The 27,402-nt window shown below is 41.4% G+C and overlaps 2 protein-coding genes across 3 annotated transcripts; both read left to right on the top strand.

Annotated features, from left to right (window-relative positions):
- The first annotated feature begins 5,247 nt into the window (after nucleotides 1-5,247).
- Nucleotides 5,248-8,867, top strand: LOC111972607 (uncharacterized). 2 transcript variants are annotated; one of them, XM_023999623.2, is made up of 8 exons: nucleotides 5,248-5,440; nucleotides 5,771-5,885; nucleotides 5,991-6,135; nucleotides 6,612-6,725; nucleotides 6,879-7,023; nucleotides 7,223-7,371; nucleotides 7,819-7,952; nucleotides 8,265-8,867. In XM_023999623.2, the coding sequence occupies exons 2-8, from the start codon at nucleotides 5,780-5,782 to the stop codon at nucleotides 8,408-8,410; spliced, it is 939 nt and encodes a 312-aa protein (XP_023855391.1). In that variant the 5' UTR covers nucleotides 5,248-5,440; nucleotides 5,771-5,779; the 3' UTR covers nucleotides 8,411-8,867. The 2 variants fall into 2 exon arrangements, with proteins under 2 accessions (XP_023855391.1, XP_023855390.1); XM_023999622.2 differs by having other exon boundaries at nucleotides 6,861-7,023.
- A 306-nt stretch (nucleotides 8,868-9,173) lies between these two features.
- LOC111972563 (uncharacterized) lies at nucleotides 9,174-20,503 on the top strand. Its single transcript, XM_023999576.2, has 7 exons — nucleotides 9,174-9,361; nucleotides 11,515-11,659; nucleotides 11,834-11,947; nucleotides 14,271-14,415; nucleotides 18,943-19,091; nucleotides 19,315-19,454; nucleotides 20,019-20,503. The coding sequence occupies exons 1-7, from the start codon at nucleotides 9,208-9,210 to the stop codon at nucleotides 20,228-20,230; spliced, it is 1,059 nt and encodes a 352-aa protein (XP_023855344.1). The 5' UTR covers nucleotides 9,174-9,207; the 3' UTR covers nucleotides 20,231-20,503.
- The last annotated feature ends 6,899 nt before the right edge of the window (nucleotides 20,504-27,402 follow it).

Here is a 27,402-nt window from a genome sequence, read left to right as displayed (position 1 = left end):
TACTCCATCCAAGTTTCTTGACATAGGTGTTTTAAAGAGCTGTCTTTTAAGTCAATTTGATTGTGTTTATATACAAAACAATTGTTATGGGTGCTATTTTAGTCACTCAAAGGGCTATTTTATATGGGTATCAGAATGAGTGTTCGGGASCATTAAGGTCCCTTGGAGTACTGTTGCCCGATAAAGAACCTTTGAGTTAAGTGTGATTTTATTGTGGGGTTCAGTATTCGAAAAGCCTCTTGATATGGAAACCTGCAGATCTGTCCCTTTCATAGCACACGRCAAATTGTCCAGTGTTGCCTAGTGTTGATCTTTCAGTGCAACATTTCCAATGTTGATTCAAGAGTTAAATTAACACTGTAAATAGATAAATGAACACTCAGGATCTAACTTGGTGAAGGCCATAGGACTGAAAATGTATAAACGCAATAACCATGTTTYTGTCACTAGCAAACACCCTGGGAAATATGCAAATAATGCTTAAAACCCTACAGCAGGGCTGTTCAAATCCTGTCCTGGAGGGCTGAAACATTTCTAGCTTTTGATTTGTGTGTGGTTCTTAAAAGAAACTTCCCATTTATGGTTCTTCAGAGACCTTAAAATTGTCACCTAAAGCATCACACTCAAGAGCCTTATTTGGTTCCAACTTGCACCTTTATTTTTTAGAGTGTAGTTGTATTGATTTAAGACTGTAAAGCATCACTGTTGTAGCCATTGCGGAACCTATTCTTTGTAGATTCTTTCTGCAATGTCTGYTTCAAAACAGAGTAGTGTTTATTCTGGCATTTCATGGTGCAGTTTTTAAGGATTGTGATATTATTTAAAGAACTACACACTGTGTCCATTTTAGGACAGCCTCAGTCTCAACAGTCTTGCTGAAACTGACGCTTTCTTAATATGGACACCCTACAAATAAGATGTGATGGTCTCTGTCAATGAAACCTACAGCCTTAGATTGTGCAGATACAGTTGAAATCGGAAGTTTACAGACACTTAGGTTGGAKTCATTAAAACCCATTTTTCAACCACCCCACAAATGGCTTGTGAACAAACGATAGTTTTTGCAAGTCGGTTGGGATATCCTCTTTGCGCAAAACASAAGTAATTTTTCCAAYAATTGTTTACAGACAGATTATTTCACTGTATCACAATTCCAGTGGGTCAGAAGTTTACATACACTAAGTTGACTRTGCCTTTAAACMGCTTGGAAAATTCCAGAAAATGATGTCATGGCTTTAGAAGCTTCTGATACGCTAATTGACATCATTTGAGTCAATTAGAGGTGTACTTGTGGATGTATTTCAAGGCATACCTTCAAACTCAGTGCCTATTTGCTTGACATCATGGGAAAATCTAAAGAAATCAGCCAAGAATATTGCAGACTCCAAAGTCTGGTTCATCCTTGGGAGCAATTTCAAATGCCTCAAAAGGCTATGAACGTACCACGTTCATCTGTACAAACAATAGTGCACAAGTATAAACACCATGGGACCACGGTCATACCGCTCAGGAAGGAGACGCTTTCTGTCTCCTCGAGATGAACGTACTTTGGTGCGAAAAGTGCAAATCAATCCCAGAACAACAGCAAAGGACCTTGTGAAGATGCTGGAGGAAACAGGTACAAAAGTATCTATATCCACAGTAAAACAAGTCCTATATCGAAATAACCTGAAAGGCTGCTTAGCAAGGAAGAAACCACTGCTCCAAAACCGTCATAAAAAAGTCAGACTACAATTTGCAACTGCACGTGGAAACAAAGATCGTACTTTTTGGAGAAATGTCCTCTGGGCTGTTGAAACAAAAATATAACTGTTTGGCCATAATGACCATCGTTATGTTTGGAGGAAAAAGGGGGAGGCTTGCAAGCCAAAGAACACCATCCCAACCGTGAAGCACGTGGGTGGCAGCATCATGTTGTGGGTGGCAGCATCATGTTGTGGGGGTGCTTTGCTGTAGGAGGGATTGGTGCATTTCACAAAATAGAGGTAGGAAAATTATGTGGATAAATTGAAGCAACATCTCAAAATATCAGTCAGGAAGTTAAAGCTTGGTCGCAAATGGGTCTACCAAACGGACAACGACCCCAAGTATACTTTCAAAGTTGTGGCAAAATGGCTTAAGGACAACAAAGTCAAGGTATTGGAGTGGCCATCACAATGCCCTGACCTCAATCCTATAGAAAATGTGTGGGCAGAACTGAAAAAGCGTGTGTGAGCAAGGAGGCCTACATACCTGACTCAGTTACATCAGGAGGAATGGGCCAAAATTCACCCAACTTATTGTGGGAAGCTAGTGGAAGGCTACCTGAAACGTTTGACCCAAGTTAAACAATTTAAAGGCAATGCTACCAAATAYTAATTGAGTGTATGTRAACTTCTGACYCACTGGGAATGTGGTGAAAGAAATAAAGGCTGAAATAAATAATTCTCTACTATTATTCTGACATTTCACATTCTTAAAATAAAGTGGTGATCCTAACTGACCTAAGACAGGGATTTTTTACTAGGATTTAATGTCAGGAATTGTGAGAAACTGAGTTTTAATGCATTTGGCTAAGGTGAATGTAAACTTCCGACTTCAACTGTATGTTTGTTAATGATTTAGATGATGCATTTCACATGTGATCTTATGTGAAGTTAATGTGATAACGTGACATCTAAAAGCAACACGTGACAACATGAAATTACACGTAAAAACATTTGCGCACATTTGAAATCATGAAATAAATGTGACAACATGGRGATGCAAAATTTCAACATGTGACACCATGGAACTACACGTGACAACATTCGAACGTTTTTCACATGTAAAAMTGCKAATTMAATTTTCACACGTGAATGTTTTTCCACATTTGAAAAGGCTACTCCGCGTGCGAGAGTTAGAATCTGCAATTCACATGTGAAAAGGTGGTGTTAACATGTGAACTCTRACTGTCAACATATGGTTTCATACGTGAACMAACGACCTTACGGGTCTCTTTTGTTTTCATGTGAAAATTCCAGCTCAACATGCGAAAACAGTGATTTTGTATGAATAGAAGTCATGAAATGGTAACGGGGGTTTTAAGGTAAGTGATACGCTGTTCAGCGAAAACAGTGTACACATCTTTAATCAATAGGGTTACATTTGACATGATCACTTAGTGCTGACTTTTCAATATGACCCCACCTGGGATTAGAACTAACAACCTTTGGACTTATATGGGGTTTGCTGCTTTTTCTGCRGTGCCACAAAGYCTGTAGCATTCTCAGAACTCCTGTTAAGATTCATTACCTATAATAAATCTCTGCACTTAGAAAAATAGTGCCAAGTGCACTGCTTTTTAGTTATCAGTTAATCTGTCTATTCTCTCATCCTTGATTTCATTTCAGCAAGCTGAGGGGTTTTCTGTATAGTTTAATGGTGGTGGGGCATAATATTCTAATTTTAATGTTACTCCTGAATCACTATGATAAATATAATAGTTTATCTTGAGTGTATTTTTAAGGAAGCTGATAAGTACTTTGAATTCCAAAGTGTAGGGATACAGGTGGACTCGTAGCAGGAAGATCAGAATTCTGCGAACCAAGAGGTTGTGAGTTCAAATCCCTGCTGAGGAACATGTTGAATAATCATTCTTTCATGTGTAAATAAACATGTACTATGTAATAATGTGTGTCAAATATGTAAGTTGATAACACTGTGTGAAGTTCCGTGGTCATCCTAATGACCAATACTTGTTTGCAGGGCATCACCTGTGAAATMTTGTGTGAACAATATCCACATGTGAAACTTCATGTGAAGTGTTCCAAAACCACATGTTTTTCCATGAGGTAAGTTTAAAAGACAAATAGCCTCCCTTCTGCCTGAAAAAGTCCTCAAGATTGTTAAGAGCAAACGAGGTCCCAGTAGACACTTCAGTGTACTATGACCAAAGGAACCTTATCGCTCTGATTGGCATGGCTTCCCAACCTCTACCTCCTAGTATCATAGGCCAGTAGTGTTACTCTCTGTGTGTGTGTGTGACTGCCTGGCTGGTTTCTGCGTGCGTGTGCGTGTGTGTGTGCGTGTGCGTGTGCGTGTGCGTGTGCGTGTGCGTGTGTGTGTGAGAGCTCATAAGTGCTTAATACCCTGGGGAGTGCGTCATTAATTATGCAGAGCGTTTGAAACGCCCTACACCACGGGGCAACATCTGGCGCAGTAGGCTCTCTGGGTCGAGGGCTCTGTCGGGAGGTGGAACACCAACCAAGCAGTGCCCCGGTGCCCGCTCCCTCGTCCCCAGAACAGAAAAAAAAGGATCAAATGACTAGTCTCAATTACCCTTCAGTACACTGGAAAAAAATAAAGGTTCCCAAATGGTTCTTCCTCAGCTCTTAAGGTTCCTTAAAGAACTTGCCTGATAAAGAACCTTTGAGTTAAATGTGGGGTTCTTGACGTGGCATCTATGGGTCTTCATAATTCTTCATAATTAAAGAACTATCCTATTTATGGTTCTTCAGAGACCCAAAAATGGTTCCCTTATTTTATCGCTCTCAAGAACCTTATAATGTCTCCAAGTTGCACCTTTATTTTTAAGAGTGGGCACAATGTCTTAACCCTACGGTGTCCATCTTAGGACAGCCTCTGTAGTGGAGAGTCACTTTCATTAGAAAACATGCCTGAGATGTGAGAAGAAACCTTGCCCAGTTATTGCCATTGGGTTTGGGAGRATTTTTTCTTAAGAGCTCAGTGGTGTTTTAAAAGCCGTACACATGTAAACAGGAATTGAGCTGCAGGCGATGCTGTCWGGCGGATGAATTAACGGATTGCAGAAATTCCCATGGTGATACTAAATGCACGGTATGCCTACTGGCGTAAAATAACGCAATGGTGACACTGTGTGGTATAAGGCTATATGTCACATGCTGTTAAAAAATTAAATTGAGCAGATCTGACACCTTGTGGCACCACGGAATACATYGTCCATTGAGATTGTTAAGATATCTGAGTGAGGTTCAGGCTCCTCTTTTATTCAGGGACATAACATTGAGGTGACCTAMGTCGCTATTACAACATAAGGGAGTTTGTTTTGTTCCACAATGTTCCTACGCCGTGGCCTATTCAACGTTGGGTAAGGGTTGACATTGTTACAACAATGGCACGRCTTGTCCCCGACACAATGGTGCGGATTGTCCTTCGGGTATGACTTCACGTGGGCTTGTGAATGGAGATAGAGGAGGAGTCTCYGCTACTTCCGCCCATGTCTTTCTCCGTCCATGGGCAGATCTATTTATTATCTGTGGAGATAGCGCCAGTAGCGGACAGGCCATCCTCGAGATTGTGARCCTAATGCGTGCTGCGTCCACCTACTCTCCTGTGTGGGAGCAACTGGGAACAATCTGTTGATGACTTTTTCCCACAGAATATCCTAGAAGGTCTATCCTAGAAGGGATTGGCAGTATTTCAGRGCCACCGTCGTAAGGTAAGATATTCTATTTCACATACTGTTCATCAGTCTTATTACAGTATCATTTAGAAACAATTAACATMATTGTATTTGGAACAATATATGCATTGTTGTACTGTAGTAATGTTGAATAGGGCCCTCTGGGAAACATTGTGGAACGAAACAAACGGCCTAATGTGGCGCAGCGGGGTAGAACACAGAAATCAAATGTTTTTGACAAAGTGAAATGAGGGTGTGACAGACTAAAATGACATGTGACTTCTGACTGAAATTACTTCTAAAATGACCATATTGAAATGTATTGAAATGTCAGTACTGAAATTAGTTTTGTACTTCTGTCCTCAGATCCTGAACATGGGAGAGTGCATTTCAGTCCGTGTTTTGCTGATGTTTCTGGCCCTAATCAGCTATCTAATTGCACTGACATTCAACATATTGGCTCTATTTGGGCCCTGGACAGGTGAATTCTTAATGTCCACTTCAAGTCAATGACATCTGTTTGAAATATACTTACTTTTTTTGCATCCGACGGAATGTTCTGTAACCTGTGTGTTTGAACATGTAGGTGCGTTCATGCAAACCACACAGTATGTGCTGAGCAAGTCCACAACGCACCTAACCCCGGAYAGATGGGTACTCTTTCTATGGGACGTCCTTAACGTCTGGTTGATCGGCATGTTCATCTATCTGATACACAATCTCCGTCGAAGGTACGATACTGTCCGTTAAAGCTAGACTCTCGCTGACACTACAACAATCATGTAAACATTGTTCCTTCAGACATTTTTGGTTAWTTTCCAAGCCGAACCCTGGCTGGAATGAAATCAACTTTGCACTGGACATTAGCCTGGTCCCAGATCTGTTCCTGCTATATTGCCGAATCATTGTCTCTCATTGTCTTGCCAAACATGGCAATTCCATAAGGAGGCATCCAGGCTAACTGGCCTGTGTTTATTGGCAATCTAACTTAGGTGAGACAAAAAAAATAATACTAATTATTAAAGTGCAGAAAGAGTGATTTTTACTGTCCTGGCTAGGGTTGCAGAATTCCGGTAACTTTTCCAAAATTCCCAGGCCTAGTTCTGGCCATGATGATGATGATGATGTTTTTGATTATGATGAGGCTGATGGTGATGGTGATTTTGTTGTTGTTGTTAATTATCCTGATGATGTTCCTGTCCCTTAGGGAAGCCTATACGTGGATGTACACCACTCCTGCTGTCCTGCCCTACGGATTCTACTTGTCCTGGATCGTGAATAGTATTTTGAATATGGCATGGTTATTTCTGTACGACAAAGAGTAAGTGATCAAATCATGTGTATTGACTGTGCAATTATATACAACTTTTAAAATGTTCTGACTTGTTTTTGAGTTTCTACATTGAATTCGTGGCAAGGAAATCACTTATTTCTCAAGACAGATTACGTTTTCTAGATTCTGTGTTTGTCCTAGAAAGATGGTGCCAACTCTCCTGATCACAGCATTACAGGCCATCTCCAACTGCGTGATTATCATGTTCTCCTGCTACGGACTGGCCGTCTATGGAGCGTGGCTCCATAAATATCACAACAATGATCTCTGGCTCATTCGAATACTGGTACAAAAACGTTTTTTTTTCTACGATTCTCCAAGAACATTGTATTGTGTACACAAACCTTCCACAAGTGTGCCGGACACACATACTTTTTGGTACAGACATGTGTTMTCTGTTTATGGTGTCCATATTATGAAGACTCAGTTTCAGTAGGACTGAAGCTGTCCTAATATGGGCACCGTATTTTTAAACTCTTTTACAGGTGCAAAACGGAGTGGCTTTGTATGCAACATGGTGGGCTGTGGCTACTTTTTTACACTTGACCGTTGTTTTAGACCATCAAACTCCAATACCCAAGACAGATGCTGCAATAATGGTGCTAGTTCTGCTCCAATTGGGACTCATAGGATGGTGAGAGTTTGATCCTACATTTTATCTAACCTCTTAATTCAGTGATGTTGATTCAATAAACCACACCATTTGAGCTTTGCCAGTAGATTTTCCATTGCAAATTCATGAACAGTGGATTTACTTAATATACATAAACTATGACAGTGGCATGACAAGATAATGATACAGTGKCCCTAAGCGACAAAGCAGCTCCTAAAAATTGTGTGACAGCTCGTGCACACAAGGCAAGTGCCTGCAAATCATTCTGTTTAAAATGTAGTGACAGCGTAATGCACACAAAGCAAGTGTCTGCGTTGTGTGCATGCTGTCACRACATTTTAAAAGCTCATTTGCCCCCTTTGGGCCACCATACAATCACCAGAAACCTTTSCTTCTCTCACCTTTTTTTAAGCAAGGGATTTGATGCACTATTGAYTGATATTTTCTTCCTCCTTATAACTCTCTCAGGTTTGTCATAGAGAACTGGTACCTGGATAAGCACGTGCGCTACATCCTCACAGTGTACCCTGTGGTGATCCTGGTGTTGGCAGCGAGTGTGGCCAATCCAGCCACGCCCGGTACCCACATAGACATCATGTCTGGTAGGCCCTATGTCCTTACTGACTCCTAAACTGACACCTCGAGGAAGATAACATAACACAGCCTGTCCTAATATGGACACCRTACAAATGCATTATTRKCAGATGACCAAGTGATAAGATTAGATAGTGTTATATTTACTGTACATAAGTATAATGAGAACTGAGWATACGTATGTGCAATTGGCAATGTTTACACTATCTTCACTACTAGACTAGTGTCAATGTTATTCCTGTATCACTGTCTGTAGTCACTGCAGTAACTTTCCCGTGGCGCTTATGGCTAATATACTTGACGCCTCGTCTCTTTTCCAGCTGTCATATTGGCCATAACTAGTGTCATATTCCTTGTACGCATTGTCATGGTGTTATGGAAGCACAAGAACAAACCGTTTTACGGAGAAGAGGAGCTCATGTCYCCAGTGGACATCGCCAGAACACAGAAGCTCATCTTTATGTAGGAAGAAGGGAGCAGCTGCGGATATTCACATGCCCCCTTGTTTGAATGTTGTTTTCCTAAACATGTCATGGCTGAGACGTGATCAAACTCTCCCTGTGTTGGATTCATCAAGGCTTTGCTTCAGCAAGACATTTCGGTGATGTTTTAGGCTAATAGTGCCTTTGTACTGTACAGATGGAGCTCATAACCATTGGCCATGCTAATGTCTTTTTCGAAATCATATCAATGACTGTGTGTGATAAAACTATGCACCGGAATTCTCTCATGACCGCAATACTAATTCAATGACATTCATGTGATTGTGTTATTTTTGTATTTATTTTGTTAACCGTTAACTACCACCATATTGTTTTTATACCATGATCTGATCTAGGTGCTATACTGTACAACGGTTTGGACTGCGTTTATGTACGAATTAAACTATAGAAATAAAGTGTATTATTATGCTTACTAACGTACTTATCTGTAAATGTTCATGGGATTTAACAATAGTCAATACAACCGTGTGCCACTGTGCAATCGCAGGAGCGCCCATTGGTTAGACACCATGGGGAAAAATACCACACACACACAACACACAACACAACACACAACACACACACACACACACACACACACACACACACACACACACACACACACACACACACACACACACACAGTAAACCAAGATACACTGACTGAAACAGTGCCATCATCCAAAGTCCAATGCACCCGATCCAAGATAGTGTGTGTGTGTGTATAAAAGAGTGCGGTGTGTGAGGCGAGCGTTCTATAGTTGATCGCTCGACAGGGAGCATGTACCGCTCCCGTGTGTCTCCGTATGGCCAGGGCAGTATGGAGGGACATCATCACCATGTGGTCCTACACGGTGTGTGTATCGCTCTGGCCATGTTTAGCCAGGTGGTCKCCGAGACCTTCCATGTTCTAGCATCAGGGACCAACTCTGGCGGTGAGTGAAATCTACCAGACACCTGGTTCATCTCTGTACTACAGTGCACTACTGTGAGGGCATCAGGGACTTTGGTTCAGCAGACAATCTGGATAAACGCGTACAGTGGCTCGTGGATGTATCCTGAATGCAATGATATGATTATAATGCCACCGTTTGTAGAGTCAAGATTGCAGAGTCAAACGCTTGATGTGGTCATTGCGTCCTAGGAACACGGGAACAAATACTAAACTTATGACTACTTTTTTTAAATGAATCTTTAGGCGCGACAATCATTTTGACCTCTACCTTTTCTGAGGGGGAAAAATACTACTTATTAAACAACATTTCATTATCCTAGCTATTGTATTAGTATAAAATAATATAATTTCAAAGAATTKTGAGCATACAATATAGCTCAGTGTTTGAGTATATACAGTCATATTGCTCATCTTTATCAAGGCTGCCAATCATTTYGGACCCCCCTGGATATATGATAACTTTGTCACTGTCGTAATTAATGACTATTTTACCCAATATGACCTGTACATGATATCTCCTGCAGGGATGTTTCAAATGCATATACACTATGTCACCCAAAGGATCCCTTTGAGAAGATACGTTAGCACAACTTGTCATACACCAATGTATCCACAGTGGAATGACTTTATCTACTGATAGACCTTTGGTCTGCCACGCATTCTAAATGTCATCTTTTTACAGCCCGGCACTGAAGAGAGGCCAATGATTGTATTTTTAAATCCTAATCTGCATGTYACCAACCACATTACGTAAGCAGATGAGCTGATAAACGCACTTTCCAGACACTTCTGAAAGGAAACGTTGTAAACGGGAGGTAACGTTACCACAGAGTTTTCAAACCCAGAGACACAACATCATGATTCTTCCGGGAATGCGTTGCGAAGGAGTCTCAACAGACCAGMCCGGGGTTTGGGGTTTGGAAAGTCAATGGGAGAAGGGWAAAATGTGTCCTTAGTTGTTGCGTTTCTCAAATTCTAAAGGCACAACCTATATTCGAGCCAATGTCTCAACTAGCTGAACATRTCATTACAACAACCTTGTGAAAGTGAAAAACGTACACTTTTTCATTTTTGTCAAAAACAATTTTATATCGAAGGAGTGCCTCTCATTTGATGACCTGCACATGCGCAGTTCTACGCAACACAATCGTTAGACCCGGGGGAAGTGTTTCTATGCATGRGCTATTCTTGCTAACACCGCCATGACATCACCTAGAAGTGTGATCAGGGATTTCTATTGGAGAAGCAGTTTCTGCACATCTTCATGCTGTACTGTCTTTGATGTTACTGCTCATACTGATGTATTCTCCATCTCACTGTTATGCAGTGTCCATATTAGGACTGTGTCAGCAGGACTTGTTTCAGTCTGAGGCTGTCCTAATATGGACACCATACTCGTGCATGCTGTGAATCTGTTTTCTATGATGGGAGGCAAACACTAAAGTATCTCCATTGCCAATAGGATAAGCTGGCTTGTTATCCACAATACAGCTTCATCTTCACATGGCTTATACTGGTATTACGTTGCAACTCTATACTTACTGTTAGACACAGTAACCGTATGGTGTCCATATTAGGACACCCTCAGTATTAGCAGGAGGCTGTCCTAATATGGACACTGTAGCACATGGATTGTAGAGCTTGCTAGTTTATAGTAAAAAAAAACAGAAATGAGTTACCTCTGGTTCGTTTAGCCATTCCTATGGAGAAAATTAATGGGGCAACTATGGGGTTTTGGGACAAACGCCGAAAATAAGGCCTGAGGTTAACACAGGCTGAGGAGATCGTATATGTTTTTTGTTCTATGAGATAATATCTGTCAGTTAACATGACCTTTATGAGTTCTGAAACCTTTGTGCTTGTTTTGTTTGCGAAAATGTTTTAAAAAATCACACAAAAAGACGTTAGCTGATGAAGATTATCTCAAAGAGCAGAACATATAGGGTCTCCTAATCCGGTGTTTACCATAGACCTTATTTTCGGCGTTTATCTAAAAACTCAACGACAAAAACATGTTTTCCCTATAGGCTTTGGCCAATGAGCCATGGAGGAGTCAATGCCTACAAAAAGACACCTTTACTACTGCTCTCTACCGAGTCCTTTTACCGAACATGCACTGGCTTTACTCCCTAGGTCTGTTTAGGACCACATTGGATAATGTCTCTGAGTCCTTTCCTCTGGAGGTGACCATGGACCGCTGGGCAGACAACACCTGGATCATGCTCCGGCTATGGAACACTGCTTGGCTCATACACTCTCTTTTTACTGTGTTCCAGAGGTATCACACACTCACTCACTCACTCACTCACTCACTCACTCACTCACTCACTCACTCACCCCCTACTCTTCCAAAGGTTAACTGAATGCCTAAGTGATGACAATTAAATGATGAGGCTGTACAGCATGCGTGATTTATATCACTCAGTTGTTATTGATGTTCTCTGCATGAAAGGAATGTGTTTGGTCCAGTCTCCTGCAACCCTGAGATTCACCCTCCGTCATTCTATCTGATCTGGACTATGATCAACGTAGCAAAGATCACCTGGCTGTTTCTCTGGGACAGGCAGTAAGTCGTTTGGCACTTTTTGCATTTAAAGGGGAAGTTTTAAAAATGTAATGTTAGATGATTTCTCATCCTGAAAGTAGTCTACGGGCCAGGATAAACTCTAACCCACGGTTTACTGTTATTTAAACAGCCACTACAAACTTCAGCTAGACTACTTTCAGGATGAGGAACCATCGAACAGTTTTAAAGGCCCAATGCAGTCAAAAACGTGATTTACCTGTGTTTTATATATACACAGTTGAAGTTGGAAGTTTACATACACTTAGGTTGGAGTCATTAAAACTCGTTTTTCAATCACCCCACACATTTCTTGTTAACAAACTATAGTTTTGGCAAATCGGTCAGGACATCTACTTTTTGCATGACACAAGTAATTTTTCCAACAATTGTTTACAGACAGATTATTTCACTTATAATTCACTGTATCACAATTCCAGTGGGTCAGAAGTTTACATACACTAAGTTGACTGTGCCAATAAACAGCTTGGAAAATTCCCGAAAATTATGTCATGGCTTTAGAAGCTTCTGATACGCTAATTGACATCATTTGAGTCAATTGGAGGTGTACCTGYGGATGTATTTCAAAGCCTACCTTCAAACACAGTGCCTCTGCTTGACATCATGGTAAAAAAAWAAAAAATCAGCCAAGACCTGAAGGTACCACGTTCATCTGTACAATCAATAGTACACAAGTATAAACACCATGGGACCACACAGCCTTCATACCGCTCAGGAACGAGGCAAGTTCTGTCTCCTAGAGATGAATGTACTTTGTTGCGAAAAGTGCAAATCAATCCCAGAACAACAGCAAAGGACCTTGTGAAGATGCTGGAGGAAACAGGTACAAAAGTATCTATATCCATTGTAAAAAAAAGTGCTATATTGGCATGACCTGAAAGGCCGCTCAGCAAGGAAGAAGCCACTGCTCCAAAACCGCCCCAAAAAAGCCAGACTACGGTTTGCAACTGCACATGGGGACAAAGATCGTACTTTTTGTAGAAATGTCCTCTGGTCTGATGAAACAAAAATAGAACTGTTTGGCCAAAATGACCATCGTTATGTTTGAAGGAAAAATATGGATGCTTGCAAGCCGAGGAAACACATCCCAAACGTGAAGTACAGGGGTGGCAGCATCATGTTGTGGGGTGCTTTGCTGCAGGAGGGACTGGTGCACTTCACAAAATAGATGGCATTATGAAGAGGGAAAATTATGTGGATATATTGAAGCAATATCTCAAGACATCAGCCAGGAAGTTAAAGCTTGGTTGCAAATGGGTCTTCCAAATGGACAATAACCCCAAGCATACTTCCAAAGTTGTGACAAAATGTCTTAAGGACAACAAAGTCAAGGAATTGGAGTGGCCATCACAAAGCCCTGTAGTGGCCATCACATAGCCCTGAAGTCCTATAGACAATTTGTGGGCAGAACTGAAAAGGCATGTGCGAGCAAGGAGGCCTACAAACCTGACTCAGTTACACCAGCTCTGTCAGGAGGAATGGTCCAAAACTCACCCAACGTATTGTGGGAAGCTAGTGGAAGGCTACCCGAAACGTTTGACCCAAGTTAAACAATTTAAAGGCAAATATACCAAAAACTAACTGAGTGTATGTAAACTTCTGACCCACGGGGAATGTGATGAAAGAAATAAAAGCTGAAATAAATCATTGTTTTTACTATTATTCTGACATTTCACATTCTTAAAATAAAGTGGTGATCCTAACTGACCTAAAACAGGGAATTTTTACTAGGATTAAATTAAGTTTAAATGTAGTTGGCTAAGGTGTACGTAAACTTCCGACTTCAACTGTTTTTCTACACTATGAGGTTTGAATAACACTGTGAAATTGTTTACATTATGATAATACCCTTTTAKTTTAAGAGCTGTTTGAAAGATCACCTGAAATTTTAGTCTGTTTATCTGGGATGGAGATTTTGCCTGTCTGGTGACATCACACAGGGGGTAAATTAGATAACAGACCAATAAGAAAGCGAGTTCCAAACTTCTCTGCCATTAACAGCCATTTTTCAGTTTCCCCTCCCACTCAGACCATTCCCAGACAGTCTTAGCAACATTCTTGCTTGAGAAATTGATATTTTTGATGACAATTTTAATTTAAAACAATCACAGTAAGGTACTGTATTGTTACCCAGAAATTATTTGATATGGAGATAAAAACAGCTGCATTGGACCTTAAAATATAAACTTCCCCTTTAACATACACATTTTTGGATTTTAAAATATGACCAAATAAATACAGTGGGCCTATGTGCAGAACCAAGAAAGGCAATACTAAATATGGAACATCTTTTGTGTTTTTACAGTGACCTTCTACCGTCCCTGTTTTTCAAATGGGTTATGCCAATTCACAGCTTCCAAATGCTGTATGTGTCCTACCGAAACCTGCACAATCACAGAACCTGGCTGGCCATCAATAACCCAAAAGAACCCTGGTGGACCCGCTATCTGGTGAATTCAAGATCTTATCTACATAATGATGTCAAGATGTAGCACAGTTGCTTGTTTTATCATGCTGCTGTTAGCCAATGAGCTTCATGGCAAAAGGACCTTATGTAACCAAGTTGAATTGGTTAAACTTACTCTTGAGCTTGAAATACCACCACCCGTGCAGCCGAAGTGCTAGCTTGTCTTGTTTGCAAAAAAATACAAGTTAGTGCTCTTAAGAAAGCCGCAAGCAGCACAGTTGCGCTTACAGGTCGTAAGAGATGTTTTCTTGAGATCATTTGCATCAATGACCTCACTAACCTTAAGATAAGATAGTGCTTTATTAACCCTCGTACTGTACGTCTTGTTCTGATATGTCAAATGCATATGTCTTAGTAGTCGTTAGAGATCATTAAGGTTTTCTTGGCATCATTTGGAGCAWTGACCAAAGATAAAATCACGTAGCACTATCCCACTGGGCACAGACGTCAATTCAATCTCTATTCCATGTTGGTTTAATGCAATTTCATTGAAATTACATTGACATGACGTGAAAAAAACGTTGATTCAACCAGTGTGTGCCCAGTGGGATATACAGTTCATTCAGAAAGTATTCAGAGCCCTTGACTTTTTCCACATTTTGTTATGTTACAGCCTTATTCTAAAATGGATAAAAAAATATATATCCTCATCAATCTACAAACAATATCCCATAATGACAAAGCAAATGTTTGCAAAAAATTTTAATATCACATTTACATAAGTATTCAGACCCTTTTCTCAGTACTTTTTTGAAGCACCTTAGGTATTTTCAGGTCTCTCCAGAGATGTTTCGATCAAGTTCAAGTCAGGGCTCTAACCGGGCCACTCATGGAAATTCAGAGACTTGTCCCGAAGCCACTCATGAGTTGTCTTAGCTGTGTGCTTTGGATCATTGTCCTGTTGGAAGGTGAATACTCGCCCCAGTCTGAGGTCCTGTGCGCTCTGGAGCAGTTTTTCATCAAGGATCTCTCTGTACATCTTTCCCTCCATCCTGACTAGTCTCCCAGTCCCTGGAAAACATCCCCACAGCATGATGCTGCCACCACCATTCTTCAACGTAGGGATGGTGCCAGGTTTCCTCCAGACGTGACGCTTGGAATTAAGGCCAAAGGGTTCAATCTTGTTTCTGATGGTCAGGGTCCTTTATGTGGCTTTTGACAAACTCCATGTGGGCTGTCATCTGCCTTTAACTGAGGAGTGGCTTCCGTCTGGTCACCTTCCTTACCAAGGCCCTTCTCCCCGATTGCTAAGTTTGGCTGGGGTGCCAGCTATAGGTAGAGTTTTTGTGGTTCCAAACTTCTTCTATTTAAGAATGATGGAGGCCACTGTGTTCTTGGGGACCTTCAATGCTGCAGACATTTTTTGACACCCTTCCCCAGATCTGTGCCTCGACACAATCCGGTTTTGGAACTCTACGGACAATTCCTTTGACCTCATGGCTTAGTTTTTGCTCTGACATGCACTGTCAACTGTGGGACCTTATATAGACAGGTGTGTGCCTTTCCAAATCATGTCCAATCAACTGAATTTAAAACAGGTGGCCGGCCTCCAATCAAGTTGTAGAAACATCTCAAGGATGATCAATGGAAACAGGATGCACCTGAACTCAATTTCCAGTCTCATAAAAAAGGGCTTGAATACTTATGTAAATAAGGGATTTTTATTATGGGGTATTATGTGTAGATTGATGAGCAAATGTTTTTATTTAATTCATTTTAGAATAAGGCTGTAAAGTAACAATGTGGACAAAGCTACATGTGGACAATACCAAAACAAACTATCTAATGATTATGTCTCTTCACAGAAGAATCTGTAGTGCTGGGATAGTTGTATCCCCCATATATTTAACATTGTGTTGGTGCCAAGAATTTTGTATATTAATTGAAATTGAAAAACTCAAAGTTTTGAATCCAGCGTTGTTTTGTGTGTCAGTCCATAAACCTGTCACGATCGTCTTGAGGATAATGAGTAGACCAAGGCGCAGCGTGTGAAAAATACATTCTCTTTTATTAGAGATGAGTGAAACACGAAACGAACACTTAAAACAAAACAAAGCTACAAACGTAAGTGCAATACAAAAGCTACAAACGTTCTACATAGACAATTACCCACAAACCCAATGCCTATGGCTGCCTTAAATATGGCTCTCAATCAGAGACAATGAACCACAGCTGCCTCTAATTGAGAACCAATCTAGGCAGCCATAGACATACAAACACCTAGACAAGACACTGACCCATTCAACATACAAACCCCTAGACAATCCAAAAACACATACATTCCCCATGTCACACCCTGACCTAACTAAAATAATAAAGAAAACAAAGAATACTAAGGCCAGGGCGTGACAAAACCAAAAATCTCTTCCCAACTATTTTGCAATCTATATGGCACAGCTGTCAATTTGTTKGTACTTAAATTAATCTGATATACTTTTTTATTTATCCGAATTCGGTTTAACCAATATTGATCTTTAATGCAGGGCCGACAGAAAGGTCCCTCACTTTCTCCCCCTTCCACTTGCCTCTTCAGTTTTTGCGGTAATGCTGCAATTAGTTGGTTGTAATTTTGAGTAGAGCAGACATTTCAGAATGTGTATGTTAGCTGCGTGTGTGACAACTCCACCAGTCCCATTTATGATATCATTTACAAAGATTATACATTWAAAAAAAAAAAAAATCTCTCCAATTGAAACATTATTTTATCAATTGGATTATCTTGGCAAAGGAGAAATGCTCACCAACAGGGATTTAATCAAATATGCGCACCAAATTTGAGTGAAATGTGCTTTTTGTGCRTATGGAAAAGGATWTTGCCATAAYAATMATTKTACTTAATTTGAATTTMAAAAACACCACCACTCTYATCCTTCCAGTGCACGCCAATCAACACAAGGCAAGGGTATCCCATGACTGAGCCAATCATTTATACGAGAGGCCACGTAGTTAATAAACAATAAGGAACACCTGTTCTAACAGTCTATGAGGCTGCATTCAAGAGCTCATGCCTGTTACATATTTACCCCCCCCCCGCCAAAGTTTTTAAATGTGTCCTCTCATTTCAAGACAAAAAAGCAAAAAATAAGACAAGGCACATCAAAAATAAAGGTCAAGGAAAAATGCAAAAACACATCTAAATGAAGAATACATGTATTGACCAAATAAGCCTAATGAAAAAGCACACCTTGAAAAGCAAAATACTGCAAACCAATACTTATATAAAATAAATACTGGAGGACCATGCAGTCGTATAATGGGACGGAGTCATCTTTTCTTCGACGTTTCAGAGCGCCTCATCATCACACCATTGCCAGTATGTTCGCCAAGGGGACCGTCATTATGCGCCGAAACACCATTCTGCAACACATGAACTTGGACAAACATACCGCACCAACATTACATTAAATTWTATCTGTCACGTTAAAAATAAATACATAGGCCTAATTTATATTTCTCTTAACATTTCAGAATAMCTTAATATGATTGGTGCAATATAGATGAGCTGCAAACATCAACCACTTACCTGGAGCTCCTCATCAGTCACATATGCACACACATTCACTGGGTACAAACTCACGGCGCAGCACAGACCAGGGTTCTTTTCACCCTATACTGCTATGGGTGTGGCAACTGGGCATTAACACAGATACAGAGGTGGTTGGTTTCACGGGACTGSTTACACAATACAGCATAACCGCATGGCAGAAAGACTGAACTTGGCCCCTCTACGCACAACAATGTAGGCAGCCATGACGCTCGGTGCCAGGATGCCCTCTTATGGCGCATTCAAAACAACTCGGGAAAAAAATTGTTTTGAGCGGTCATTCAACTTGGATTTCCAACTCGAGAGCTCCGACTCACGAGAGCTCAGCCTTTCCGACCTGAAGATGACTGACGTCATGATTTGACCTCGTATTTTTCAGAGTTCCCAGTTGTCTTGAACACACCATAGGTATCACCTCTGACTTCCCTTAAGGGAAGTTCACCATTCTCAAAACCTCACACACTCACATCCATCCGCTAAGCCGTGCACCGGAAAGACAGCGGAGAGTCCAGCCATTATGGTCACCCAATGCCCTTCCTCAGCGCACCTCCGTACCCCTAACCCATATTCACAAGGCATTAGAGCCTCCACTAAAAACAAGGCATTAGAGCCTCCACTAAAAACAAGGCATTAGAGCCTCCACTAAAAACAAGGCATTAGAGCCTCCACTAANTAGAGCCTCCACTAAAAACAAGGCATTAGAGCCTCCACTAAAAACAAGGCATTAGAGCCTCCACTAAAAACAAGGCATTAGAGCCTCCACTAAAAACAAGGTATTAGAGCCTCCACTAAAAACAAGGCCAACCAGGGCCACATCACAAATCTAAACGCACCAATACATATTCAAAAAACAGATCCTTTACCAATAAATACTAAGTCTTGTTTTAATATGTCTCTTTCATATGTCTTTTATCATGGTCCCTCTGGTCTAACTGTGCGTTGACGTGTTGGTGTTGTGTGRGACAGACCCAGAACGGACTGGCTGYGTTTGGCTGGTGGACTCTCCTGGAGGCCCTGGTCAGTCTGGGAGTTGTGCTGAGGTACCAGGCTGGGCTACCTGATCCTCTGGTCAGCTCAATGGTGCTCACTCTACTTCTCCTGGGGATGCTCATCTGGTAATAACTGACAATGAAATAATGATGGGCCCATACATATACATCGTAATCATTGATTGAATGGAAAAATTATAATTGTGGTGTCCATATTAGGACAGTCTCTCGTGCTGAGACCGAGGCTGTCCTAATATGGACACCGCACTGACTAAATCGGTACACTATACTAGGAAGCTGGGATTTAATTAAGTTAATTAAATTAAAAAACAATGTTATTTCCTAACAGGTTTGTCTTTGAGAGCTTCACATTCTCCAAGTACATCCGCTACACGTTTACTGTCTACCCTGTGTTGATTGTGGGCCTGGGAGCCATGTTCACCAGAGGCTATCGTGTCCATGACCTTGCTCCTAACACAGTCTACTGCGGTAAGAACATAGAGTTGGATAGAGGGCACACTTAGCCCAAAGCCTGTTTTGAGGGCTTTCACCATTTTGAAGTAGTCAACTGGGTGGGACTTGCTATGGGTTAAGGAAGATCACAGAATTCCATCCAGGTCAGCAGGAATTATACTCCTGAGCAAACATTCCCTRAGTCGCTCTGGATAAGAGCATCTGCTAAATTACTCAAATGTAAATGTATAATCAGGTGGAAGTAAATCACTAACCTTGTCTTTGAACCTGTTCAGACTATGCACATTGCAAAGATAGGAGATGAGCTCTCTAGTACAGCTCTATGAAATGAACACACTGGAGTAATAACAACCACTCACACCCACATTCTGGAACAGATCAATTTTAACGTAGGCAGATGCTGGCCAATTATMACATGATTGTATAGGCACATTATAGATACTGTAATTGGAACAGTGCTAAGCTAACGCTAACGCTTACCAGAAAAAGCTTGTAGACAACTTTGTATAGTCTGATGAATAACAGTTACGTAACACTTACATTACACTTGACTTTGTATTTCTTGTCCCAACCACACAGGGTTCATTATGCTTGCTGCAACTGTCCTGAACTGTATCCGTTTGATCGCTGCATGCTTCTACCCGGATGACACCTCCAACAATTTGACCAAGGAGCCCAACCGCAAACCTGACTTCTGCAAGACTGTCTGCCAACCAATGGGAAAGGACATCACAATGGCTTCACAAACTGGTTTTGTGAATCCTGTCTTCTGTAACAACTTAGACAATTAGCAGAGGATACGGTGTCCATATTAGGACAGAAACGACTCCTGTTGAGGAWTTACCCAAAGTGAATTGTTTTGCATGTAAATAATTTTGATACTGATTAATGGTATTTTCTGTAAGAATGGACAATGTGCTCTTGGCGAGGGATAGCTACAGCTTGAGTTAACTCTAAGCTTAGAGTGTTGACATGCCTCCACATTCATCACTAACAAATAGATTCCAGAATACCAAACAGTCCCTTAACAATTCAGAATGTTGAATAAACTTTATTTGAACTTACTTCACCGGTTTTCACTGAGTTTTCACTCCTCCTCCATAAAGGGAGCCACTCGCTCACCAGCTGGTTATTCTCACCTCTCTTCCTTGCGGACGTGACTGTGTTCATAAAAGCCTTCCTCAGCATGACTAGATTCCTGGCTCGCTACTGATGTTTAGAGGTTAATGCTGCCGAACATTGGACTTCAGCTCCTGAAGTATTGAGTGCTGACCAATAGGAAAGTTTTGCTTTGAGTAGAATAATTTCTCTGCTCGTCAGTCTCCATTTAGCTAGCGCCACACGGCTAGCTATCGAGACTTGGTTAGGCCTAGCCGCAAGGCTTTAGCTAACTTGGCTAGCTAGCTGCAAGGCTAGCTTACCACACAAAGGACTAACTCTCGCTGCAAGGCTTAACCTAACCTGTGTAACTCACAAGGCTAGCTATACCAAACTAGCTTTTCTACCTACACAGATAGAATTGCTAGCTTTCCTCTCGCATTTAGCACAAACCACTCATGGGCCGTGTTGACTAGACTGACAGCACTAGCTTCACAGCGTGGCGATCGAGAGACCCGCTTCGWTCGTGGAGAAACAAAGAAGGCACGCACTTTCTCCGGCTAGCAGTGTGCTAACTAGATAAGCTATTAGCCTTGAGGCAAAAGATAGGTTGGTTTGGTAGAAGACAAAAAGGCTATGATGTGCACACGCTATGGAATGTGGGACATCGTCTAGGAGGACTWAAACCTCGATATTGATTAGAAAGAAATACTCTAAATCGATGACAAAGAGGAGGAAGAGAAAACTCAAGCCCACGCCTCAGTGCAGMATCAGCACACGATGAAAAATGTAGGCTTATCGATGTCTGTAAACGGGTAGGAAGCAGGCTCGGTATTGACTGGCCAGCACCCGTGGGGGGTGGCAGCACTGACAAGGACTGGTTCAATGGGAAGAAACTGCCCTCTCACACCATCGCAGGGAAACATCTCCTCCCAGCGGYCCCAGCATGCATGGCGGAAGACAAACGTCACTGGGACAAGCCCCTGTTCAGCTAGATCCAAACCTCGGCAAACCTCCAGTGGTTGAGCTGTCCMTGGCTAGCCACCTCTACCCCATGCATCGTCTATGACCGGCACTGCTCTCCTCTCCTCCATATTCCAAAAGGTCTRTGARGCTGTGGCAYGTTCAGTAYGGGCGTTGAACGTAACGTCCCTACTGCTGGCGTACCAAGCCAAGCCAATGAGCACTCTCTTAGTCAATGGCAAAATCAGCCCAGACCAATGGGACGAGATCTGCGTCATTGCGGATATCAACCTCCGATTCTCCAGAGGTGCACGTGTGCGTGTTTGTGTTTCTGTTCAACCAAATATTTCTGAAGCACGTTGGTCAAAATTCTTGCTGGATTCATTGTGCTTGCATCTTCCTGGGGTCCTGCTGCTCCACGGCTGTACTCTCATATTTGCTGAAGTACRAAAGACTCTGCCTCCCTCTTTAGTGGCTCCATCTCTGTTCAGTATGCACGCGAAGCAGTGACTTCAGGGGGACCTGTGCCAACTGTTTTGCAATAATAGTGGACCGCAAAGATAAWAGTTTCAGTATAGCTTAAGTTTTTCAAATTATTTTTAGTTTTTATTTTATTTTCAGTTTTTGTTTACTATAATAACCTTGATCTGTACTCCTAAAATAGGGGGGTCTCGCTCAACCCCTGAGTATCCCCCGTGCCACAGCTCTCCCCTCAACGCTTTTACAAGCAACCGAAGCAGAAGGACAATTTGTCAGTCGCCACCAAGCAGTCCCCAAATCCCAGTGTTTCAACACTGCCCTATGTAATAAAAAAGTATCTGTTGCATCCAGGCATCTTGCCAAAGGCACAGAGGAGAAATACGACAAAGGGGCAACTCGCTCCAATGCCCCCAGAGGGCACTACGGCACTACTAGTGAGTGAGAGTCATCCAACTTGTGGGCGATCGCTGCAAGAGCAGAGAACTGGTGGCATGCACAGTCAAATCAAATCAAATCAAATGTGTCACATGCGCCGAATACAACAGGTGTAGACCTTACAGTGAAATGTTTACTTACAAGCCCTTAACCAACAACGCAGTATTAAGAAAATACCCCCCAAAAAGTCAAAGTAAGTAATTTGTATCAAGAATATGCATATCCTTGCTTCAGGTCCTGAGCTACAGGCAGTTAGATTTGGGTATGTCATTTTAGGCAAAAAAAAATTAAAAGGGGCGGATCCTTAAGAGCTTAGTAATGAGCTTTGAGGGCACTATGGTGTGGAATGCTGAGCTGTAGTCAATGAACAGTATTCTCACATAAGTGCTYTTTTTGTCCAGTTTGGACCAGCCTTTCAAAGCATTTCATGGCTACAGACATGAGTGCTACGGGTAGTAGTCATTTAGGCAGGTTACCTTAGTGTTCTTGGACACATGGACTATGGTGGTCTGCTTGAAACATGTTGGTATTACAGACTCAGACAGAGAGAGGTTGAAAATGTCAGTGAAGACACTTGCCAGTTGGTCAGCGCATGCTCGGAGTACATGTCCTGGTAATCCGTCTGGCCCAGTGGCCTTGTGAATGTTGAACTGTTTAAAGGTCTTACTCACATCGGCTGCGGAGAGCGTTATCACACAGTCCTCCGGAACAGCTGATGCTCTCATGCATGTTTCAGTGTTATTTGCCTCGAAGTGAGCATAGAAGTTACTTAGCTCGTCTGGTAGGCTTGTGTCACTGGRCAGCTCTCGGCTGTGCTTCCATTTGCTTCTACTGCTGGTACGTCCTGGTTCCCAGGGGGGCATTGCATACACTCCATTCTGGACCTAAGGATCCGCAACAGCTTTCGTAATGTTCCGTATGCTTACATACAATGTGCTGTTTCGTTTTATTCGTTAAGGCGACTGGTTCAGTTCAGTGGACCTACAGGGAGCTTATTTTCATATAAGCATTCTGCCAGCACACAGGATATTTTCAGGTTTCCTTTCAAAGCACAGCCTACAAATACCTTGCTGTTCACTTCGGGCTAGCACTTGTTACCGGTTTGTTCAGCAAGTTTGTGGAAGCGTCTCTAGCAACCCTGAGAACCAGGGGGCCAAAAATCTCCGCCTACACAGCTTTGATCCCCTACACAGTGTCGTATGCGGTTGTTTCCTCGAAAGTGTCATTRAGTTTGAATTTCATCTCAATCGTTTTGAAAGTGCTCTGGGATTTTACAAAGATCATTCCTTRGTCGTCCATGTTGATGCTCAGACTGGGCTTGATGTGGTTTCCCACCTGTCGGGTCGTGAAGTCAACACCTGCACAGCGGAGAACAAACTGTCAAGAGGGATCCATTGACAGTATCGTGTGGTGCAACCAAAGGTATTGTCCATGTGTAATAACTATACATGTAAATGATTAACTATACATGTAAATGATTAAGACCTACTGAGATTTTAAGATTGTATCAGAAATATATTCCTCCAAAAAAAATCCTATCATTACATTTCAGCCATCATTTATTAAATTGGAGAAAAATATATCATACCAGAACTTTCACTTAATGAAAGTCAAAGTTCTCGCTGGAAATCAATTTCCAGGTCCCCACAAACTTGTCAACCATCTTTCAAGTTATCTTTAATATCTGCTAATTTACTCAAATGTAAATGTAAATTTCGCCAACAGTGCAGTCTATTGATTCAAACTCGACTATACAATTCACAGTGTGAAAAGGATCTCTCTGGCACGCGTGTTCTAATGCAGCCCAACGTCACGGCCATGAACGTCACGGTACGGGTGAAAGGTGAAAGGTTTTTGAGTTCCACATCTACTAGGCTACTGTGCTAAATTACATTTAGTTTACTGGGCTGTGTCTACTACCTCAGCAAACAGTTGCCAGTCACATGCTCCTAAACTATGACAGAGCTAGATAATGGCCTACATTTGATAGTTTGGGACAAAGATTATCTTAAACAAACTTAGCAGAGAAGAAAATGAATATGTTTCACTTCAAATAATCTTAGGCCATCTAACCTAAATAACTTCAAAAGTGGACAATAAAACTGCAAACCATTCAGTAGAGGCAAAAACCTGGAGGCAGTTGGCATGTTGAAAACATATACTTAATTGTTTGAAACCTGGACGTTTTACTTAATATTATGAGGCATGTCTTACCTTTCTTCAATGTAGCCTAGCCAATAATCTGACAGAAACTGATATTTTATGAAGATTTTCTCATAATTCATTAAGCCAGCGTTTTTCTCGTGTTCTATTGTTTTTCATATCAGCTTTCTTTCTTTGTCCAGAAGTCAAARGCACAATARTCATAACCCATCCTATTTGTCGCATATTATGATATCCCCTCTTTCTACGTTTCTAAGGAGATGTTAATCTCTGTCACATGAAACCTCCCACATCAGGTGTACCGTTTTAAAATAGTGTTTGCTCGCAAATAGCATTTTGGCAAATGTTTGAAAATGATGTTTTACATCAATTATTATTGCATGTTTTCAAAGCTCCGTTCCTGGTAGGCCTACGCATGCATAGTATTTTCTGTTGGTCATGTCATTTACTGTTTGGAACTAATTTAATTGTTTGGTAGACAGTTATTGGAGGATAGTTAGTCGGCAATAAAATTGACCGAAATTTGCATCCCCAATAAAATTTTGTTGGGAATCATTGATGGACAGCAATATTCAAACCATGTCTTTGTTTTTCAAGCAGATTTAAGTCAGGACTGAGACTGGACCATTCAGGAACACTCAMCACCKCTTGGAAATCCAKTCTCGTGTTTCTTTGGCATTAAAATTTGTGTAATTGTTCCAAAAATACAACTATATCCAAGGCTCAGGTATAACATCCTAACATCCTCTAAAAGTTTGAGGAAAACCCGCCTGTCATCTAAAAATGTAACTCTGGGATAGAGTTTATTTTGCAGAAAGAGGCCTACACAAATTTGTATGCCAAAGACACACCAGAATTGGCCTGGGTGGCAGTCTGTTTCTGCTCTCTTGCCAACTCCTTATGGRATTGTCATGTAATGTAATGAATCATGCAGGGCTGGTGTTAATTCCAAAAATTCATCCCTAATTTAATTCCATCTCCCTGTAAATTCCATTTAATTCAATTCAAATTCCAGGTCAGTCTTTCAATTCCTCTCAAACCAATCTTGAGTAAATTCCAAGAAATCAGTTCCTAATTCAATATAGTCTGCAACAATTCCACAAATTCAATTCCTTCGGGCTTTCAGGCTGATCATTAAATCAAATGTATATATTTTTTATACATTTATATAGCATCAGCTGAAAGGCTGGTCCAAACAGACTTCATATCAACTGACATTTACAAATTGGCCAAGCACTGTTGTGTGGTTGTTTTACAATAAAGTTGTTGATAAATTCATTTTATAATCTTCTCAAGGCGAAACGTGAATCACACATTTTATATAAAGATAATGTCAAATCAATTCAAATTAAGAGTCGATACGTAAAGGTCCATAAAGGTTTAAATAAATCTTCTCGTTTTCTTCATGGTGGGCTCAATTAKTCCTCTCGGTCTCTGTCCCTGGGCTCAGCTGTGGCAGCATATGGACAGATAGAGGAGTGTTTGAAGGAAAATAGGGGAGAAAACATGCACTAATGGCCTTGCATGTAGCAATGTTGACGCACACTAGTGCACAAACTTGCAATATCATTGTACTTATGCTACTATTATTATTATTATTATTATGCTACTAATGATGTGATAACATTGATAGCAATCTTGACAACACATAAGTGTTATCTCTGTTGTCAGACAGAACATAGTATTGAAATAAATGAAGATTACAAAATTTCAGTCGATTATTTTCAACACAATAATGTTATACTAGTCTATGAATCCAACCCTGCTTAGCTTCCGAAGCAAGCCAGCAGTGGGTAAGCCCTTTTAACATCAACAGAATAATTTTACAGAAAACCAGCCTAAAACCCCAAACGTGTCTGGGAAAAACTCCCTAGAAAGGCAGGAACCAAGGAAGAAACCTAGAGAGGAAACATGCTCTGAGGTGTGGCCAGTCTAGAGGGAGCATAGTCCAATTCACACAGGACACCAGATAAGACAGGATAATTATACCAGATATAACAGACTGACCCTAGTCCCCTGGCACACAGACTATTGCAACATAGATACTTGAGGATGAGACAGGGGGAGGTCGGGGGACACTGTGGCCCCGTCCGACGATAACCCCGGACAGGGCCAACCAGGCAGGATATAACCCCACTTACTTTTTCAAAGCACAGCCCCCACACCACTAGAGGGATGCCAACAGACCACCATCTTACCTCCGTGGGACAAGTCTGACTATAGCCCACGAAGATCTCATCCACCACACGAGCCCAGGCGAAAAACCTTACAGGAAGATCACATTAGTGACTCAACCCTCTCAAGTGACGCACCCCTCCTAGGGACGGCATGGAAAAGCACTAGTAAGCCAGTGACTCAGCCCCTGTAATAGGGTCAGAGGCAGAGAATCCCAGTGGAGAGAGGGGAGCCGGCCAGGCAGAGACAGCAAGGGTGGTTCGTCGCTCCAGTGCCTTGCCGTTCACCTTCGCACCCCTGGGCCAGMCTACACTCAATCATAAGACCTACTGAAGACCTACTGTGTGGTGTGTGAGCTCTCAGGATGTTGAAGGAAAATATCTACTATATTTGTTTAAGATTTTTTACACAAGTTGGTGTATGATGGCCAATAGTTTGTGTGTAAATTGAATCATAATTTTCTCCTGCCAGCATTTCTATGGAATTTTACCAGTGACAAACGTTTTATATGAGGCGAGAGTACAGAATGTCATCTTTTGTTTGAGGAGATTTTCATACATACAATATCTGTTTTACCGTTTAGAAATGAAAACACTTGTATCTAGTCCCCCCATTCAGTAAAGACTTAAAGGTCGAGACAGAGTCTGCG

The sequence above is a fragment of the Salvelinus sp. IW2-2015 genome, linkage group LG14 (assembly GCF_002910315.2).
Source record: "Salvelinus sp. IW2-2015 linkage group LG14, ASM291031v2, whole genome shotgun sequence".
NCBI classification, from domain to species: Eukaryota; Metazoa; Chordata; class Actinopteri; order Salmoniformes; family Salmonidae; genus Salvelinus; species Salvelinus sp. IW2-2015.
Note: the sequence above shows the minus strand (reverse complement) of the source record. Positions and strands in the feature narration are given on the sequence as shown.